Source organism: Glandiceps talaboti, chromosome 5 (genome assembly GCF_964340395.1).
Source record: "Glandiceps talaboti chromosome 5, keGlaTala1.1, whole genome shotgun sequence".
Classification (NCBI taxonomy): Eukaryota; Metazoa; Hemichordata; class Enteropneusta; family Spengelidae; genus Glandiceps; species Glandiceps talaboti.
The window spans coordinates 8,844,455-8,866,946 of record NC_135553.1 but is presented as its reverse complement, the minus strand read 5'-3'; the positions used below and the strand labels follow the sequence as shown (position 1 = coordinate 8,866,946).

The 22,492-nt window shown below is 34.9% G+C and overlaps 3 protein-coding genes across 3 annotated transcripts in view; 2 read left to right on the top strand and 1 right to left on the bottom strand.

Annotated features, from left to right (window-relative positions):
* Positions 1 to 22,492, top strand: part of LOC144434925 (arsenite methyltransferase-like) — a 320,525-nt gene that overhangs the window by 192,755 nt on the left and 105,278 nt on the right. The gene's annotated exons all lie outside the window — the stretch shown is intronic.
* On the bottom strand, positions 125 to 3,908 carry LOC144434986 (leukocyte receptor cluster member 9-like). Its single transcript, XM_078123518.1, has 3 exons — positions 3,765 to 3,908; positions 2,266 to 2,457; positions 125 to 1,605 (listed from the first exon to the last, which is right to left on the bottom strand). The coding sequence occupies exons 2-3, from the start codon at positions 2,429 to 2,431 to the stop codon at positions 125 to 127; spliced, it is 1,647 nt and encodes a 548-aa protein (XP_077979644.1). The 5' UTR covers positions 2,432 to 2,457; positions 3,765 to 3,908.
* Positions 4,067 to 22,492, top strand: part of LOC144435183 (protein tweety homolog 2-like) — a 76,173-nt gene continuing 57,747 nt past the window's right edge. The window contains exon 1 of the mRNA XM_078123755.1: positions 4,067 to 4,367. Coding sequence (XP_077979881.1) covers positions 4,239 to 4,367 — 129 coding nt within the window. The 5' untranslated portion in view covers positions 4,067 to 4,238. The remainder of the gene's footprint in view (positions 4,368 to 22,492) is intronic.

The window sequence follows — 22,492 nt, the reverse complement described above, 5'->3', positions numbered from 1 at the left end:
TATGTTTACCTTCAGCATGACTGAATAACATCCTTAGAAAAGGGTAGACATTTGGAACATGTGTGGCACACCCCCTGTCTAAAATATATTCCCCCCCTCGATACATTTCTAAAATTGATATTATTTAATCTTCATCGTACAAATCTAAGGAAAGAGCTGTGTGATAGAATCCATCATGTCTGACACCATCTCCCATGGAACACAGATGAATAGATTCAATTGGTTGGGTTCCAAAGTCATCATCCAGAAATTCATAGTAAAGATTGTCATCAATAGCCTTCAGCTCTTTGCTGGCAGAACGTGTCAGTTTCAAGAGTGTCATATGGGGTTCAAACTTATCTCTGTTACCTGCTAGACTGACGCCGTCTGCCTTAAAGTGTGACAGCATACTGTTGTTGAATCTTAGCAGTGCTGGTTCTGATTGGGGTGCCGAATAAAGAACTCTGTCATTGAACACCTGAAGTCCTTGAAATCGAAGTAAGGTTGTTGGTGGAAGCAGACGTGATAACTCGTCCTTCATGTCTTTGAGAGCCCTACAAGCAGCTTGTAATTGGTGTTCTGTGTCGATTCTCAGTGTACACAACGTGAGGTGAAGTTTTGGGATAGGGATACAACACTTTGCAAGCCTGGGTTCCTCTTGTACTATTTTGTCCTGGATTCCCTTCACAGCGCTAGTGATATCAGTATTGGTGACTCGTAATGCAACAAAGTAGTTTGGTCGGTTTGGATTGTCACGTTTGCTTTTAGCTGATGGTACAGACTCTGTTTGAACGGGTTCATCATCATCATCTTCTTCTTCTTCAGTCACTTTATTCCAGTGAAATTCATCATCTTCACTATCTTCATCATCACTGTCATCATCATCATCATCTTTGACTTGCACATTCTTGTACTTTTTAATGACACCCAGAATTGTGACGCCACCACCTGTAGATCCAAAGACGTTATCCAATCGAGTATTTTTGTCCCATACAATGACATCCTTGTACTTAAAGTACTGGATTCTATGTCTGGGAATAGCTAACACATTGTAGTCTACTGATGCAATATCATTGGTCCAGTCAAACGTTGTAAATGCATTTTCAATAACACCTACGAATCGATCCAAATATCCAACTGTGAACCGCTTGGCTGGGAGACTCTTATCCCATAATATTCTGGAAATAACATCATCAGCAGTCTTCATAGGTGGTTTCTTTGTATCGATTTCATCATCTATATATTTCTTTTTATCCTTCTTCTCTGTCTTATCTTTATCTTTAATCTCGTCAGTGTTTTCCACATCATCCTTTGTCCCATCGTGAACATTCCTGCATTTGTCTCCAAACCTACACTTTCCCTGGAGATAAAAATGACACACTACTTGCTCATCATCATCATCTTTCGTCTCCTCTGTTGCCATGGTAACAGAGTCATGATCACTTTGTGTTTTACCAGCCACCCAATCATCAGCATACTGTATAAGAGTGTACAGCATTGCAGAGCCAATGTTCTGTTTAGCTAAGTCGTACAACTCAGCGTACAGTTGTTGGATTCGATCATCTGCTGGACCACTTTCAGTATTTGTTGTGATATCAATCCTAGGACATGACTTTGGGTACGTGTCTAAAATAATAATAACAGAATATGAAAGTTGATAAATCATAAAATAGTCAAGAATGATAATATTACACTATTTCTAGATTCATTGTGTACGTTCATGTTTTAGTGTATGATTAAAGTCAACAGAGGTGCACACAAGAATCTTCTTTTAAATCTATACTCATTCATGGCATCGAACATTTTTTATAAAAACTTAGATTCAAGGATGCTTTTATGAAATACGTAACGTTTATCAGGTATCTGTTGCCGTGCTATGAGTAGATTTTAATATGTGAAAATGGTCTAACAATAATTGTGGAAGTCAAACTACATTTTGAATGGATAACAGGAAATAAACTGAAATTGACAATTGCACACTTGTTTCATTCTTGCAAACCAGAGCATGCTTTTTGTCTGGTGCAATTGATGGTGTATCTTGGGTGGTGTCGATGTCATAAAAGAGGCCGTGGTTTATGGCAATGTAGTTGTTGTTCTGTCTTCAATTTCAAACATAAAGGTATGTAATTGTGATAATCACTTGATTCTCATGAATTTCTACAAATTCTCATGGTATTCACAACTTCCTTGATAATATTTCTTACATTTGTCAAGATTTTGTACTCTCTCTCTTTTGTACTTCTCTGCCTTCTCTGTCTACCAATCAAATACTTTCATAACATTTACCTTTCAGACTGAAAATCACAGTCAGCTTCTGTTCATGCAAGGAAATCTGAATTCTGTTGCTATAGCAACCATCATCATTCGAGAGAATTTGGAATTCTGGGTACATAGATTGTAAGGCTATAAGTTCTTCTTCCTGTTCTAAACTGCTATCTCCATCTTCAGCCATGATAAAGTAACACTCTTCCTTAGTTTCTAGAGTAATTATTGAGAAACAAATTCAATCGTTACATTTTGATTTTCATATCATGTTTCTTCTGCATGTACTAGTGCCACCCAGTTATATTAAAGTGGCCATCTGGATGACAAATGGGTATTCATTTTTGGATTTTTTATTCATAAAAAAACTTTACTATATTTTCCTACTTGAACAATATGATGTAAAACAACATATACCAAGTTCTTGTTTGTTACTCAGTAAATTGCAAAACATGTGTGAAATGTTTGTTATTGTACATACAATAACAAACTTTTCAGACACTTTCTAGCTTATTGCAATTTACTGAGTTACAAACAAGGACTTGGTAGATTTGGTTTCACATTCTTTTTTTTTTAAGTAGGAAATCACAGTAAAGTTGTTTTATGAATAAAAAATCCGAAAAAAATATACCCATTTGTCATACAGATGGCCACTTTAACAAAAAATATGATAATTATTCTGTGTACACCATGAAAAGAGAATATGGAAACACTATAAATAAAATGATGGAAATTTAGGTTAATGACCAAAACTGTACTGTTTACCAGTAGATAAAACATGTAGTGGACACTGCCTAAATTAGTTGCTTTGTTTACAGCAAATGAAACCCCCCCCCCCCAATAAACAGTGAATAAATTTAAATCAACACTAGCAACATGTGCACAAAAACAACAGAGTACACAAACTAAATCAAATAATGAAATATCACCATATTAATGTTTCTATGCAATGACTCGAATGACATATTAAAACGCTTCCTATGAACAAATAGTCACTCTAGTGTTTACAGTTAATGGGTAATTTAACATTTTTGATAGTTTAGTTCCCTTGAAGTCTTTATGATTTTTTCTGTGTTGCCTTGGCTACTGATATAATTACAAATGTACATAGCTAACCACAAAGTTGAAATTTATCAATTTTCTTTATATTGTGTAAACTGGTTATCTTGTGAGGGCGCTAGACATGTGCATGATAAAGGGGGAACTCTGCATTATCCATAATGACAGGCATAGTTCGATGAGACGCTGTGACTAGTATTAGGTCTTATCGTAAACTATTGTTACTATGGAAACAAGTATTGCATGTACTTTGACATTTTAGAAAAACCTAGTACCGGCAACTGAATTTGGTATAAAAATGACCTTCAAAATATATCAGTTAACCCCCTCTCGATAAATTACTTTGAAACGCTCTACAAAGTACGTTGAGCCAGCGACAATCGCAAAGCTATATCATGTAATAAAAACAAACTGACAATGCTATAACTAACTACAACATAGTCATAGTATTCGCTGTTACCAACCTCTGATGGCGGTGTGTTTTCCTCCCTCCAGTTCACCGATAACGATTTTCACGGGATTAGATTTGACTTGTATTAGTGCTGATATTGCTTGATCCACTCCCAGTCCGCTGGTCTGAAAATATCTTTCTACTTTGAACTTATTAGCGTTTATTTCACTCTTTATATCGATGTGTACAGTTTCTGTGACTTGTGCAATCGCCCTGTTGACTAAAAATAGCTTCACCTTTGACACTGTAAATGTACCACTAACCTAAGGATGCTTTTTAAGACCCCTCCTCCTCTCATATTAGAACGACGGAATGTGAAGATGGCGGTGATCTGATCGTTGCAACGATGTACACATAAAGCAGTCAACAAGTCTGGGAAAACATATCTTTTAGTCGCATTTCAAGATTCCAGTGTTGTTTTGGAGGGAGAGGAAAATCCACTCCGTAAATTTCTACTGTGAAGAGGGAAACTTTTTAACTTTGAACAATGGAAAATAATAACTACACAGCTACATGGCTTGCAGAGTGGTTTCATGATTGGCCACGGCTGCTCATATCGCAAGGCTTTGACGGCAGCAACTCCACGTTTTTGCCAGATTCCTATGATTATTTGGAGGTAGGTCCATTCCTGCATATACATTTTAAAACTATCTATAAACTGATTTACTTTTCATAATCTGCAAATCTGCGAAGTTTGGAAGGTAAAGTATTCTTAAGTTCTACTTGAGATTAGACCGCTTACACACCGTGGTGTACCGGTGAGCTAGCGAGCGAGCGCGATAGCGAGCTATCATGGTACGGTCTGCGTTGTGTCAACCTCAAAACACGTAACCTAGCAAACAATGCCACAACCGAAACTCGTTTTCTTCCGTGTCTTCATTCATCTCCGGGTAAAAAAAACCATTGCCTATCGACTTTTCTCGTATGATAAATTTCCCTTGTCAACTACAATGTAACAACTAACATGCTAGGTTGACCGACTTTGATATCGCATTGGGTTTGTAAAATTTGTAGTAAAGGGAACTAAACTATGCTGTAAGAAAAAAAATGATACATGAAGGTTTAGACATGATAATACGAGACAAAAGATAAAACCGTTGATGGCACTTTTTCCGTACTTCTACCGTCTCTCTGTTAGTATTTTGCCGGGGTAGTTTAGTATTTTTGTGTTGATGTATACAGTTTTCTGATGATAAATAATAACTCTGTAGCAATTCAGATTCTCGATGGGTTATAAGTCTCAATAATTTTATTGTTTTATTGACCTATAAATTAACATTCCATCACAATTCACATTGCTAGTATCTCACAAATTGTAGTTTTGCAAGATGGTTTTGTAATACTTGACATTCATACAAAGAGTTTTAAGTGGCTGTTTATTTGTTTATATAGGAGTCATTTCACACCTAGTGAACTGTAATTAGCATATTTAGCTTATTTTGAGGGGATCAATTAGCGATTGTCAAAACTGCACACTTTCTTTGTGAAGTAGATATCTTGAAATGTTGTAAGTGTTACCGCTAAACTAAACACCAGATTTCAGAAGTCACAGTAGCTAAGATAGTAGTGAAGATATGCCATGCAGTGTTGTGTTTGTATTCTGTGCTGTATGTTTAGCTCCGCGTTGAATGCAACAAGACACCCGTTCATTGTTATAGATAGCTTTCAGGTTGGAGACTTAATCAGACAGCAAATACAGTCCTTTTTTTCTTGGATGAAAGACACTATTGAAGCTGATGCTTACAGCCCCCAAGTCATAGGTGTTTCATGATTATTCAGTGGCAGTGTACGATCACTGTCTGCAAACCAGTCGTCTTTTGTCTGTGAATGGGAGAGTGTAAGGCGACAGACAGTCCTCTGCAGCTGTCCAAAACACCTTCCTTTTCTACTCAGTTGTACCATCTAGGGCATAAATAAATCCATACAAACAGAACATTTAGAATTGTTTTCTCTAAGGAATATATTGGAACACTTTTCTTTAATGTCTGTGTTAAGGTTTTGCTTTGTTTTTCTCCCCCAAAATGGCAGCCCCAGTGAAAAAAAGACCTATTACAATTCATTATGTGTGGCAAACAGAATAGTTGATGTGGCATAATGGGATGTTATTAGTATCCTAAGGGTGTATCAGGCAAAGCAATAACAGTGTCATTTCTAATAAAGTTTGCAGAATCATGCCATTAAAAAAAGGAAAAATATTGCCAATATTTCTGTATAACTTGAGTATAGTGTGCTGTATCCATCTAGGGATGTTCGCAGATTCAGCAGTGGATGTAGTAATTGGATGTTGTTGTAGGTCTGCGAGGCATGTCAAAGTCATGAATACAAGCCATGATGGCGATGGTGTTGTACGTACATCAAAGCAAGACATATTCAACAGAAACGGGATCTACTCTAATGAAATAGTTCAAATATGTTAGCATAACAGTAATTAATTTCTGTAAGAGTAGGTAAAAATTTCTTTTAGTAACCTAAGCCTTTCACCTGGATTCTCATCAAAGTTATGGTTAATATATAGGATGTAAATCTTTCTGTATTTCCTCTCTTCATTACCGAGACTCCCAAATTTCAGTGAAAAACACTGTCTTTGGAAAGTAAATGACACCAAACTGATAACATTTAGGAAAACCAGAACACAGCTGCCTGTGTGATATGAATAATAATAAATGTAATAATAATAACTTTTATTGCCAGAAATTATAGTCTTACAAAATACCCTAAACTTAAATATACAAAATATCAAAATTTACAAGTCAAATGAGCCACAAAATAGATAATGTAGAGAATTTCAAACAAATTTCTGGCAAAATTATGTACAGTACTAATCGTATGGTCTCTTTTGACAAGGATTGTATGGTAATGATTCAGTCCCAGAATAGTTGTAGGCCAAATGCCACATGAAAACATCAGTGTGGAATTACTGATAACACTATCCTGTTCTGTCAATTTTTTTATGAAAAGTACAAAGATATTTATTTGTTTAATATCAAACTTGTTTAGTTGTAGGTCAGAGGTATGAATAATACAGATACTCAAACAGATATATCATGCATTTGTAGATAAAGAAAACAAACAAAACCAGTGAAGCAAGAAACATTAAAAGATAACCTACATACACATCTCATGTCAGTGTGTATATTTACTTACCTCCAAAATGTTTGAATGAACTTGTCAAGATACAACTTTGTAACTCATGAAAAACAGAAGCAGTGTCAGACGCTGTGACTTGATCAACAAATTACACATGTTGTGTTGTAATTACAAATATACAAAAACTATATATTGTACATAAAATAACACACAATTTGTGGTAATGAGCTGCTTGCATCTATAGTGTCTGTCTCTCCAAACCTTAGACAATAGGAGAGGGAATTTTTCTCTATCAGCTATGTCCAATCGTACTGAAGCTTACTATCTATGTGAAATATATAATGGCTGATGATGAGTTTCACCGTGTCATGAGAGGTATACTTAGTAATCTAGTCTAGTCTAGTCTAGTCCCTATAGCTATACAGTTACATGTAGCTGTGACCTATACAGTATCCTTATGATATACGTTGTATACTTTAGGTGATGGCTAAACATATCTGTTTACAGCTAAAACAGGTAGTGTTCACCAGAACACTGTACATAATATATACAGATGTATTTACTGAATCAAGCAAAGCTGATCATTTGGCAAGTTGTTGTTTTACTTGCTAGACAAGAACAATTTTACTGCTGTGAATACAGCAGGACTCTTGTTGACCGAGAGTTTTGTTTATTTTTTCGGTCAACAACAATCATGCTATGTTCAGCAATAAACGTTTAGTTATCTATCAAATAAAATAACAAACTAAACTTGCAAAATGATCAGCTTTGATATTAAATACATATGTTACACATGTACTGGGTTGAAAGTGTTGTTATGTTGATCACTGACAGTGTGTTGATTCAGATAGCCAAGTCACAAGCTGCTCTGTTTGATCATAGACCCTACACGTGTAGGATCTATGGTTTGATTCAAATACATGTAGCTAAGTCACAAACCACTATGTTTAATTCAGATAGCTAAGTCACAAACCACTATGTTTAATTCAGATAGCTAAGTCACAAACCACTGTGTTTAATTCAGATAGCCAAGTCACAAACCACTATGTTGATTCAGATAGCCAAGTCTCTAGGCCCACATAATCCATATAGACAATAGAAGGGAAAGACATGCCATATAGTTCCCTAACTGAGACCATAGACAATACTTGAATAGAAGGGGAGAGACATCGGAGTGTGTTTTCATAACCGAATCAATATTGGTTGCAGCCTGACCACGACATTTTGGCATACATACATTTGGAATTCACCAAAACCAAAGCCAATACCAGAAAACAGACAAACACCTGTGTTTGAATATGTAGAAAGGCAATCATTTGAAATAATCACTGTTTGTTGTCTCGGATTTACAGGTAGTCAGTATGTATATTTACAGTGTAAACACCCCAGATGTTTAACCAGGATGAAATGACAAACAGTTAACTTAGGTAACTTTGGAAAGAAAATTATCTATTGTGTACTAATTGACAGTTAATGTTAAGATCAAGGTATGATTACATAGCAGAATTGAACTTGAAAACTAAGGCTGCTATGTACAACAGAACTTTTTTTATTTACTGACAGAAAACAGTAAGACCTGTGCTGTGAGTTTAAAATTTTTTAACTGTTACATAGCGGGACAGAGTCAAAAGAGGTTAAATATATGTATTTAGTATTGTGTGTTGAATTGAATATGGTGTATGAATTAAACATTGTGTACAAGTTTGATCAAGTGTGACTTGTAAGCAAAGAATGCAGGACTTCAAATACGTTGCTAGTAAACATGATCAGACTGGAGAGCTGAAATGTGAGCATATGTCATTATTTGGCAGTACATTCAGCGATTTACCCATAATGATTATGGTACTTCCTCTGGCAGAGATGCAGAATGAATATAAATGGGCTGTAGAAGTAATTGTAGTACCAGGCCTAGATTTCCTTGCCTTTTACTTATGTTGTGGCCGTGAATCTATAAACTACATATGCTCATTTCGTGACTATTTTTTTATTTCCTAGAGTTATATTATGAAATGTAATGTGTGTCAAAATCCAGACAAGTTAGTCAATTTCAGCACTTTGGAAATTCCATCATATTCATCGTCATACAAAATGTACTACAAAATGTAGTCACAGAAAAATTACAAATGCTTGCTTTCTTCATCACACATGATAATGTGCACTGTAAAATGATGAAAAAAATTCACTCTTTGCTTTTGTTAGAGCCTCTTCCAAAGGCAAGATTGATTTTTTTTTAAATTTTCAAGACTGAAAAACAAACAAACACAGGCTTTACTTCTGAGTAAATATGTCAAGGCCATGGTATACTGGTATTTGGATAATGATTGTAATTTTATTCAAACAAACATTGTATATATATATATATATACACACACACACACACCCCCCCCCCCCCTCCTTCTCGAAAGAATTAATGACAAAGGCATATATAAATGTCATTTTGTTAGTACCAACAATATAATGTAAGGCTTTTTTCAAAAACATGATTTAGAATCTAGTAATATACATGTCAGATTCCCATGTTTGGGTTGTAAACACGTTAGTCCACTTTAGGGGTGTCTCAAATTATTACATTTGTTTTTCATATGGAAAGGCTAGTTTGGTAAACAGATAGAATTGAATAATGTACACTTCAAATGTGTATTGGTAGTATTATATAAAATAACTTCCACTTTAGGGGTGTCTCAAAATATTGTAAATGAAAAGACCCAAAAAGATAGGCTAGTCTCTCATAAACACACCATCTATTAATATACATTTCAAATTGCCATGTTTTGGTTGTAAATACTATAGTCCATATTAGGGGATATCTTACATGTCAGTGCCTGTGATTGTCAATAGGTAAGACTGATTTCATAAACGTTGTGTTGAGTCTGTAATAATATTCATTTCAAATTGCCATGTTTGGGAAGTAAATAGTCTACTTTAGGGGTTGTCTCACATTATTCAACATACATCATGTATGGCTGGAAAGACTTGTTTCATATACATACATCTAGAATCTAATCATCGACTTTTCAAATTACCATATTTGGGTTGGAAATAGTCTATCTTGTACTTTAGGGGATGTCTCACATTATCACATGTTGTGTTTGTTCATTGCAATTGAAACCCTTACTCAACACAAGGTTCACTAGTGTGATGTTACATTGTTAAGTATAGGATAGATCATATGGAAGACAAAGTTTTTGCATTGTAGTAACAGAATCATACCACTAGAAGATAAAGTAATCAAATTTTTAAACTTACGATGTATCCACCAACATAACATGGAATACTACATCACTTTAAAGCCAGTTTTTTTGATACTGATCTGTATTTGAATTTGTATTTTGTTTGTGATAGGGAATCTAATACATTGTATGAAGAATAAAGGATAGGCGATTGCATCTTGAACTAGTGAATTTGCATGTGGGATTTGAAAGGGGCAAGTCAACAGTCATCTGATGAAGTTCATCTTAAGTAGTCAAATAGTGATTACATGTATAGGGATTTTTCTATCATTTCAAGATTGAGATGAAAAGCTCTACCAGTCAAGTATTTATCACACTCCTGAAATCATGTCTGACTGTACCTGTAAGTGACAACATGAGACTACCCTTAACTACTAATGCTTAGTTGATATGGAGCAGTGTACCCTACCATTCTTCTACCTTTCTCAACTTTGACCTCTGTCAATGAGATTCGGTATGCTGCACAATGGAAAGACACCGCAGTATTTGAATTCTTTCTATGGTCCTGAAAGTACAGTGTTGGCTGTATCTAGTTGAGAATATAGCGGAGGCTCTTCTTACCACTCTCTTTAAGTGCTGCATTGTCTTGTTTTTTAGTGGTTTACCCATTCTCTTTGACGAAATAACCACTTCAAACTGTCAGCAGTCTACTGAGTACATGAATTGTAAACTGACCAGACAGACATGCTGTGCTCACAAAACATGATTTCATGCTCAATAGCTTTTGGGAATGTTCTATGGAAAGTTCAGAGTTAGTATGCTGTCAATCTCGCTAATGCAAACAAGTTACTGTCAAGTTAAGTTTCATAATGGGTAATTGCACCCACCCAACCAGTTTTGTAATTTATGCAGGAAAATGTTGAATGAGGATCGAAACCTAGAGCTATCTGCAATGAAACCATATCCTGTCGAGACATGTCATACATAAATGTATGTGGTATCAAAGCTGAACAGCTGTGTTCAGTTTTGATTTACCACCCATTTGAGATTCGTCGCTGACCTTTGACACGATTGAGCTGAACTGTGCTACCATGGAGGTGGGAGCACTGGAGCAAACTCCAATTATTTCGTCATCTGCTTCACTAGTTCAGATATGTCAATAAAATGTCCCTCTTCATCAGTGCATACCCAAATGATTCATTGGAGTTCCTGTAATCAAGAAAACAAACCACAGGAACCTGTGGTGTCCTGTAGAGAAGGAAGTGTTAATTAGGCAGATAACAGACTGTGAACCAATTAGACATTGCATGACAACTGTCCGCGTCCGTCGACATCATGTGACTTGTTTTTCCCACTTCTCCTGAACATCTTGCTACTATGTTCGGTTCGCGCCTTGTTCTTTGGCTGAAATGATGCACGTTTCTTCTTAGAGCTTGTTGTTGTATGCGAAAAACTTGAGTCCGAATCTGTCAATGTTGACGATGCCGGCGACGATACTTCCCCTTTGGACTTCCCGTACAATAAAGTGTTCATTGACCTTTCAATACGGCTTTCTCTCCTAAGGTCACCAAGGTTGTAACCCGTTTTCGCTGAATGTTCTTTCTGCGAGTTGCGTGCACGGGATGATCCCAATTGATTTGTTAAAAGGTTCAGTTGATCTGTTATAGCATCAATCTGCGTCTGCACGCCAGGCTTAGCAGTAGTTCTTGACTTACGGTTACGATGTTTCAGTTCCTTACCCTCCGTGTTAGCAGTAGAAGCAGTGCTGTCTTCACTGGCCGTACTCTCCGGTTCCGTGTCCGTTGTTTTACTTTCACCATCCGCCATTCTGGCAACACAGAAACGTCCACTGAGCCCTTTGTGCCCTTGAATTGGTTCTCCGCAACCGGAACAATTTCTTAGTGACATAACAAGCCTGCTTCGCCCGACGTGCATCCTTCAGAACTTCAATACACGTTGTTTACACTACAGACTCTGAACACAACTGCCTGACACATGAGGCAAAAGACACGATATACCCATGCGCAAACATAAATGCATAACTTAGACTACAATGACGTACGCAGGCCCCCCACCAATCACTGACGAGTAATTACTCAAAATGATACATTTTAAACCAACCATCTAATCTGCAGTGATGCTATTCTAACAAGAGGGTCAGTATTCAGGAAGAGGTTTTCAATCCCGGCTTTAATAATTCTGGTATGTACTAAGTGTAACTGTGTTATCTAATCAGTGAAGCAATTTAGAATTTCTGATAACTCTTTTTGCTCTTCACAAATTTATCTATATGTGTACCTCTGCCACACAACTGTTTATCACTCCTAAAGTTGAACCCTAATCTAAATTGTGCCTGTAAAATCTGCCTGGCATTCTGTAGCCCGGAGTCTCAGCAAACTGGATCTGGCTGAGGCTTTAGATGTAAATGTAGTCTGGATGCCAACTGTGGTCTAACACTGTAACAGTGTGAGTGAAGGTATAAATCATAACGATACTGTATAGGAACTAGACTAATGTAAATGTACTTGGTCAACAGATTTTGCTCCAGATGGCAAATGAGTTGAAACACTATTGTCAAGCCAAATAACCCAGCCTCTGGGTGCCATCTTAATGGTGGGGTGGGGTGTAAACCGCATTAAGATAACAAATGACCTGGGATCGAAACATGGCCCTTTAAGATCTCAACAATGACACATATACAAATTGTATACTATATAGCAAATTTTATATCAATATGAATAAAGGTTACTAACCTAATCTAATAAATTCAAATTTCTCAGAAAAACATCTATTCACAAGTTAGTAGTATTGAGGTACATGTAGGCAGGCAAGATTTCAGAAACTGATGAACTATATCAGTACACTATACGATGTACCAAGGTATGAATTCAAGTGTTGTGAATTCCAAATGGAGCCTTATATGCAAAGACTTTCTAACCTAGAAATAAAAAAAGCAGAACAATGAACATGTTTGGTTGACTGTAGGACAGTTATAATGTATAGATATGCATAGAGGTATAAAGTATGCTGGAAAGGAAACATCAAAATCAAATATATATGATCTTTGACACAATGTACAAATGCAGTTGTTGCAGTCAGTTCTGACCTGAAAAGTCATACATTCAGAAACCATGGAAAGCCTCTACTAGAGACTAACTGACTGTATGAAAGGACATGACCCCTGTGTCTGCAGGCATATTGTAGAACACATTGTGTTATGTACTTGGAAAACAGCTGGACAACAATACAGATTTGACAAAATATCAAGCCATTTGTAATCTAAAGTACTGAATTTGCAAAAGCCATAACCTCTTCTTGTCTTGTGTTGAAAAAAATTGAGATTTTGGTAATGGTAATGGTGGTGACAATAATGATGATGATAATGATGATGGTGATGAATCATGATGATGATGATGCGGGTGATGATGATGATGATGATGATGATGATGATGATGATGATGATGACAACAACGGCAGCGATGGTGGTTGTGGTGATTCTGGTGGTGATTATGATAACAAAAGATGGTGGTATATTTAGCAGTAATAGTGATTATTATAACCAGCTGATAAAATTCTTGGTAACTTCAATAGCTTTTTACCTCATCCTAGAGGGTCAAAATAGAGCAAGAAGATCGACTTATTCTCACAGGCGCCTATAGAATTGTATGATGTGAAGTGAGTGGAGCGGAAGTTATGATCTCAACCAAGAAATCGAATGTTCATCATTTTTATGATGTGCCTAGGCAGTAATACTAGTATTCTATTTCAGGTACCGAGAGATACAATGTAGATAACTGTTATTCATCATGTTAAAATATTCAAAAGTGAACAATTCATGTATATAGCTATGTCACAGTACTACAATTATAGGATACAAGTATTTACACCCAAATAGATTTGACTACCTATACAGTGAATAATGTACATGTTAAAGGCATTGCAATGATTATCTGATTTAGAATCCAAAACTTAAAAAGAATATTGACTCGCTGCTTCATATAAAATGAATACAAGATTGAACAAGCACATCAGTTGAACTTCAGTACCATCTTGAAAATTATAAGAGAAACCTTACCTGTGCTACAGTGTCATTGTCACCATCTTGGTATCCAAGTTATTGCTATTTTATTATCAAATACATGCAGCTTTGTCCTTGAATGAACATGTGATTTACACCGCAAGCAGTGTATCTCTTGACTGTGTCCCTATTTATCAAGCGGTTCATTTACCTAGGTTTCCATAAATTTATCTTTTCCTACCCTCGACTAGAAGATAAGCTCAGCAATTGAATATTTAATGAACTTCATAATGAAACGGCTTCAAGCTAGCTTCCCCTAGGGATTACAGCGATGAAGAGTGATGACCAGTGATGACCGTTAGTTCCTATATCATAATGAACCGACTGTATATGCTGAATTTCTCACTACGCCGACATTAATATCATATCATATACAAGTTCTTTGTTGTCTTGAACAATGGCTGGTACATGTAAAACAGCTATTCAAAATGCTCATGTTGGAAATTGAAATATTTGGTTTCATAAGAAGTGTAAATGAGATAGATACAGTACTTTGGAATGTACAGACTGCAATGATTGTTATACACAGGAATTTTATGATATTTTATGAAGTGCAAAAATCAAAACAACAAATGAATACAATATTGAATAAATAGAAATGACTGTTTTAGTAATTTAACTCATTTGGGTACAGATTCTGTAAATTATACCAAGTACTTATTTCACAAAGAGATGTAGGCATGTAACATTAAAGGCTGGGGATTCCTTCCCATGTTCTCTTACATCGGTGTTATCGTATCAGTTGAGCCTTAGATAGAATCACTCTTTTCTGGATCAATTTTTCATTCAAACAAACAACTATTTGTCACTCCTAAATTTTAATCCAAATCAGATCTGGGCCTTTGAAATACATTCTGGCACTGTAATGCAGTTATTGTACTACTTAAAAATATGTTGATTTAAACAGAAGAACTATGTAAATCCTACACTTGTACATAAGATAAGAACTGATATTTATATAGAAATGCTGAAGATTTTCACCTCCCCATACACTAGAATACGATACAGTACAATTTATGACAGATGTATTCTTTGAATATTAGAGCCGTGGTTTCAAGAAATTTAACAAGATGGATGTAAATTGAAGTAGGTTGTTGGTCAAACATATTTTATAATTACCATAACAATAGAAGCAGTCAGCAATATGTTTACAGAAGTTGCATTGCAAGTCTCGTATGTCACTTCCTCCTAAGTTCAGATTGATAGAACGTCTGTGCTGATATAAGTGAAAGTGAATGACCAGTGCATTTTATCTCATTTAATAGCCAAACAAAGTGAATTCACAAGATCTCCTTTCCATTTAAGCTTGCCAAACCCTGACTACATTTGTTCCATGGGTTAAATGTCTCTGATACATTTCTGAAGGAAAGTGTAGAGTGTACACCTATACATACATCTCTATGGTCCTAGGGTTATCTACACATCTCATCATTTCACTCTGCATTTTTCTCCCAGTGGAAAACTGTAGTTATACTTGTGTTTTATTTATGACCAAGTCATAGATTGATGTGTTTATGCCAGCAGACATTGTGACCTATAATTATCCACAGTAAGATAGTGTCCCGGTGGTATAATTCTCTACTATGTTAAATATGGTGAACACACAGTATCAAGACACTGTTATCATTCCTACACACGTCATCCTCAGCTAGTGTTGCAGATTGTGGTAATCTAACGCCCATCACATTGCACTACCTTGTGACATGCACACTACATTTAAACACTTCTTAGGATAAAATGTCTTTGGTCCCAAAAAAGTTTAAAAATAGCATTTAGTAATGTTTGTATCTGAGAAAAATATTTATGTATACACTGTACATGTACATATTGCAGAACAAACTACACTTTACAGGACTGAAAAAATTGTCCAATTTCTTGTGTACTACCTTGATGTAATTATTTCAAACAATGACATCACAGTCATTGTCAAAAGTCACTGGACACAATCCATTCAAAAGTTTGATCTGTGAGTATGTCCTCTCATGCTTACATAGTTGCAAGGACATAGTCACAGACAGAAGTCAGCAAAGATACTGAAATCGATTCTCTACAGGCCATTCAGTTTACATTATACATCTATTTATAATACATCAGAAAATCCACTTTTCAGAAAGGAGACGGACTGTTTATGGTTATCTATAATTGAGGCATCTTGTGTTATAAAAAATTGATCCAAATTGTGAAATTATATTTAACAGTCAGAATTTGTCATGCTTTGTGTTAAATATCTTTTTCTTGTGAACAGAATAACATGTGAGAGAAAGAATGTTCATGTGTGTGGGATGTATGGAATGTTTTGAGTTCAGTTGAATGATTAAAAAAAATTCCTGGTTTCGTAAGCAGGGTATGAAAGATATTGAGGAATTTGTTTTGACATTTTAGTTATTTTTAGTCATTTCCTTTCAGTATTTGTAGTTATTTCCCATATTTCATTTGAACATCAACTTGAGTTATTTTCAACAAGTCAATTTGCGCTGGTCTCCCCAAAGATTTTATAGAACATATGGGCTCGTATCTTACAACTTCAGGAAAACAATTGAAGCAATCAACATAACAAAAGATTCCATTCATATGTAAATTATCAAATGTGCTATACACATTGATATGGATCCATATTCAATCATTTCTTGTGAAACAGAAATCAATCAACCTAACAAACAATTCTATCCGTATGCAGATTAACCAAAATGATATGAAGTATGATATGAGCCAATATGATTTCAGTAAAACACATCAGCATAACAAAAGATTCTATACATATATGCAAATGACCTAATATGCATATGAAAACATCCTGAAGGAGAACTCTAAATTAATGTGTGCATGTACATTTTGTGAAGTCCAATGTAGCAAACACTAAACAGCCTTGGATAACTGTCTTGCCAAGGAAACATGCATAAATCAATAGAGGATACATAATAGGCTTTTCCTTTCCATTGCTCCAATTTAAGATTTCCTGCAGCATCAATTATTTACACCGGCATTGGTCTGCAAGCTGAAGACATTGTTGAACGAGGTTTTCCTATATTAGACTATTTGCTAGCCAGCAGATTCATTGCAATCTTTGTCAGTTTTATAGCCTACAGACAGCATTTCTGTGCTGACCCCTTTCTAATGGTAATGAGACTGGCAGATCGAGACACACACAGACAATTCAATATTCCAGCTAAACAATTCAAGGCTCTAGCAACAGCCTAGAATCAGAAATCCCCGTAAAAATGTAAAGGTCATTTTGGTACGTGATTGTGTGATTGTGCGTGTGTAATACTGGGCAAGTTAAAAGATCTATCTATTGCATGTACAAATATACTTGAGATCTTCTAATAAGAGATGTAGAACCAGTTCCCTTCCATAATATGCATGATGATAGAAATACAGCCGTAGTATAGTTACCAGGAACATACATGTACTTTAATTGCCATAATATTCTGTCAATGATTTAAATTATTGTAGTCTAAAAATATGTTTTAAAAAGTACGAAAATTCCCTTAAATGAAAACTGAATATTTCACACTTGACTTGAATGAACGATGAAATGTGGGATCAGTGTAAAAATTATATTTTAAAAAAGGTCCAACCAGATTTGACAAATTGTTATGATCCAAGATGGCCGCCTTGTTAGAATTCAGAACTCTGTGGGGAATATCAGAAATTGTGTTTCCATAGAAACAAGATTGAAAGGAGTCTACTTTCTTTGTATTTTGCACAAATGATTTGTGTAAGCTTTCATTTTCAAGATATTAAGTCATTTACTGTAATAATATTTGTCCCTCAGGTTCACCCTTTCTGAATATCAATCAATAAATTCAGGTGTGATATTGGGTCACTGGAGGACATCAACGAATCAAAAATAATTTAATGGATAAGAAAATGCATGAATAGTTTATGGAAATTTCCCAATTTATTTTAGGGTCATTTTGATGTTTTCTGAGGCAGACTTTTGTATCATTATGTGGTTGGTGAATATTTTAGAGACACTGTGATTACAAAAAATGATTTATACCTTTGAAAGATTGTAGATTCTATGATAATCAAACAAATTCACTTTTTTCATTCGTTCTTTTCTTTGTTGTCTGATATAACAGCGAAGTGCATTTTGTCACTCCCTATTTTATATTTTACACAAAAACTTGCAAAAAATCAACTCATAAAAGGTAAATTTTGGTTTCCGAGTTAAAATTGAGATCCGGTAACGTAAAATGTAGGACTTTTCTATAATATTATGAGCCAGAATGAAACAGAGCAACATCTTTGTAATAATTGAAAAAAAAAAAGTATTTAGCATCCACCTCCATTCAGAGAGAGATACATGTACATTTGTACATGATGAAGTCTGTGATCATTGAAACATCCAGTGTGCTCAGTAGAGAAATAAATGTGTTCTCTTGTGTTCAATAATTGAGTACATATTGTATAAATTAAATGTAGCTTTAACACACTAAGACGGATTATGAAATGATGCAAACTGTCAACACTTTAACAGGAGGGGTCACCATTAGGTCAAAATAACACAATTTATAATATGAAAAATGTACATGTGTATAGTTTGTATGTACACATGTATACACAAAATAAGAATGACCCTGCTATATACTACATACACACAATCATATAGAATATAATTAGAAATATTTTGGTAAGTTTCCTATACATTCACTACAATGTACATGTGTATGTACTTGCAGTGTCAATCTAAAATTGAAATAAATATGATACATGTAGTACATCATGTATTTACATTTTATATTTACTCATACTTTTTGTTATTTTTCAGTTATTTGATATACACTACAGTTCTTCACACTACACTGTACAAATGTACATACATAAAATGTACAATATATGCATAGTTGTATTTTATACAAATACAGATGTGATATTTGGATGTTTATGTTCTATTTTTACAAGGAATTTCATATTTTTGTGTGTCAATAACTATGGATTGAATATGATGAAATACAAATTGGACGAAATAACTTATTGTGGGGGGGGGGGGTCAGACTTTTCTTATGGACTGTATTGATAGATTTTTGAGATGTAATGTGTACATGTGCATGTAAATTTGTCGATAACATAGATAATTAATTATTAAAACAACTTATTTTCCACATTCCTTGATGTAGAAAATCACAGCTACATGACTGTATAGGTGTACCCATTACATATATTGATAGTTATAGATGTACATGTATTAAATGGTCACATATGCTGTTTGATTTGTATTGTATGCAGCTAGTTGCAGTATAGATTTACATGTATTGAATATTTTGGTCAAAAGTAAAATGTGTGAGATGTGCTGACTACTGAAATCTTACCTTGTCAGTCTCAATTGTACTAGTGTACACACTTGAACAACAACCAACGTTTCTAAACATGTCTAGTAGTACTGCAATGTACTGTGCTATTTAGGAATTCAATTCCATAAATGCAGTTCAAATTTACTGTAAAAAATTCAGACACAAAAGATTACCCTCAATGTTTTACAATGCACTGCAGTGGCTGTAAGATTAGTACATATATCGTGTTGTTCATCCGTGAATCAGGCTTCTATACCACTGGCTAATAGTATGGCATGAATGTGGTCTTACAGCCTACTGCAGTGGTAGCAGTATAGATTATTGCATGTACGTACAAAGCTTGTATGATAGTGAAATTGTCTTTTCATCTTTGAACTTGCCATCACTTCATCATGATTCAAGACTTAGGGACGATCGCACAATGTCACACAAGCTCAATAATTGAACTTGGTTCGTTTAGGGGGGGGGGGGGGTCTGATGTCAATGTAATTGCTGAACTTCATTTTTGCACTTAGCTTTTGTATTTACTATTGAGATGTTGATATTAAAGTTGATAAAAATATACTTCTAATGTGAGATATGGTGCTGGGTTTCTAGTAGTATTTTAATGTGTTTACAATCATGTTTTTACATTACATCGATCGTAGAAGTGTGACCGCTACAGTATATCATCACAGTTTACACCATATATAAATGTTTGATGTTGCACTTGTGAACATTCATTTAGGGGGAGAGGGGAGGGGAGGGGAGGTTTTTGACCTAAATGAACGATGTTTGTTTATTGAGCTTGTGCGACATTGTGAGATTGTCCCAAAGTCTGTACATGTGAAATGTCACTTTCAGTTCAACATATAAAATATACGATTATAGAAAGTTGCAGAGTGAAGTCGTAATTTGATTAAACTGTCATGCCTTGTAGATTATTGATTCAATTAATGATATCATCTGAGAGCTACAAAAGCTGTATTTGTGCCGCCATATTGCTAGAATTAAGATGGAGCTTAGATACACATTGGGGAATGCCAGATTACAAGTATAGCACATGGGACTAATGAAGTTGCCTTATACATCATCTTTGGCAAGCGTAGATTTAAAAGCTCCAGAGTATGGTATATTGGCATACGTAGTATTCTGTGCACTAGGCAATTATACATGAAAGCTGAAATGTCCATCGCGGGCTTTTTATGTTGGAGCTCCAGATAGCTTATTGAAAATGTGATATATGAAAACCACCATTGTGAAAGCTTGTACTTAGGGGACTTATTATATGAAAGGAACAGATACATTGCTCATTTTGTTCTCAGGAGATATATTTATTGGGCTCATATTTACATGCACTAATGTATGCATACTTGAACTTACGTTGCCCTATTGAATAATTTTATATCACAGACTTGTTTACCATTGAGAATGCTGATTTCCATTGCATGCAATCAATGAAATTTAAATCAATTAATCAATCAATCTTTACTCACTGCACATAATTTAGTACATATTTTGCTCAATTTTCACTGAATTTTATAGTAGAAATATGAATGTAGAAATTCAATATGAAAATTTATAGTCTTCGATTTCATTACATAGCTGAAAAGAGAAACCAGCAAAACTAATGAGATGGGTTTCCAAGGTGAACAAGATGTGAGTTTGACAATGGTGTGTTGCTACGTTTACAATATAATGTGTGTGTATGTATAAAAATAGAGAAATATAATTGAAAGATAAATTGAATAATATACATACTATGAAATACTCGTATTATATTTTCATAAAAAAAGTTCTTTGCATTTTTTTGACTAGCATTTTCATTTTCTGTAATCTACATTTAGGCAAAATCCAGATAAATTAGATATACGGGATACAAAAAAGATATGGGCACACATAAAATATGGATTAAAAATTTCTGTGTGTGTGCAATATTTCACAATAATACATCTACATAAAGACACATTCAGTTTGGTGATTCGTGCATGTAATATTCCCTCTATGCTCTTCTCATATCTAATCAGGTTATCTTTGTCATAGGAAATGAAATGACAACATTTTTCAAGGTAATGTATTGTACAGTTGAATCATGGGATAAAAATATGTATTCATATTTTAATGTGAATATCATTATTTCTCGACATTTTATACTGTGAAGTGAATTTCTGTCAACAACATGAATCCATAAATGGTTAAAAATATGAAACTTGCAACACCATGTCAAGTACAAACACAGACAGAGAATAAATATAGAAACATAGAAAGCAGAATTTTTATGAATGTTTTTATAAGGTTTAATAAGTAGCCAGGTATATCAATTTCACTAAAATAGGAATATGAATTAAATAACAATATGTTCTTGAACCAGAATTTTGCTGTTGTCTAATTTTAGCTATTTGTCATTCCGGCATTTTCCGGGTTGTTTTTTTTCCATCACTGTTTCCAGTACTTCCCATCATTAGCACTGAGTAGCAAGGCAGTGAAAATCAGCTGTCATTGAAGCAGAAAGTGAATGGTAAATAATGTAACCGTTATAAGTACTTTGATAGCTGTAGGAAGCTTGTATAATGGCAAAATCAATACTTGTTGGCTAAGTAGGCCCTTTAAAGGCTATCTGTTTTCCCAACCAGGGAAACTGGAATAAACTACAAAATGTAGCATGTGGTGATGGGAATATAGGAGTGAAATGCTTGTAGTTTTTCCTGGATTTTGATAACCTTTATTCGTTTCCCAACCAGGGGAAAGTGGAATAAACTAGCATGTGATGATGGAAACTGTACTAGGAATGAAATATGTTTATGTTGTAGATTTTACTGGATTTGGATGTCTCTATTTGTTTTCCCAACCAGCAAAACTGGAATAAACCTGGATAATGTACATGTAGTACATTTATTTTAGTTGTAGATTATACTTGGTTTTGATGTCTCTATCCATTTTTTCCAACCAGGGAATCTGAAATAAACATGGGAAGCACAAGAAGGAAATATTCAGTTGTAGATTTTACCAGGTTTTGATGTTTGTAACATTTTCCCCAACAGGAGAATGAAATAAACTACATACATGTACAATATAGTATGGTCAGGGGGAATGCTGTCCATGAGTGAAGAATGTCAGTTGTATGATTTTA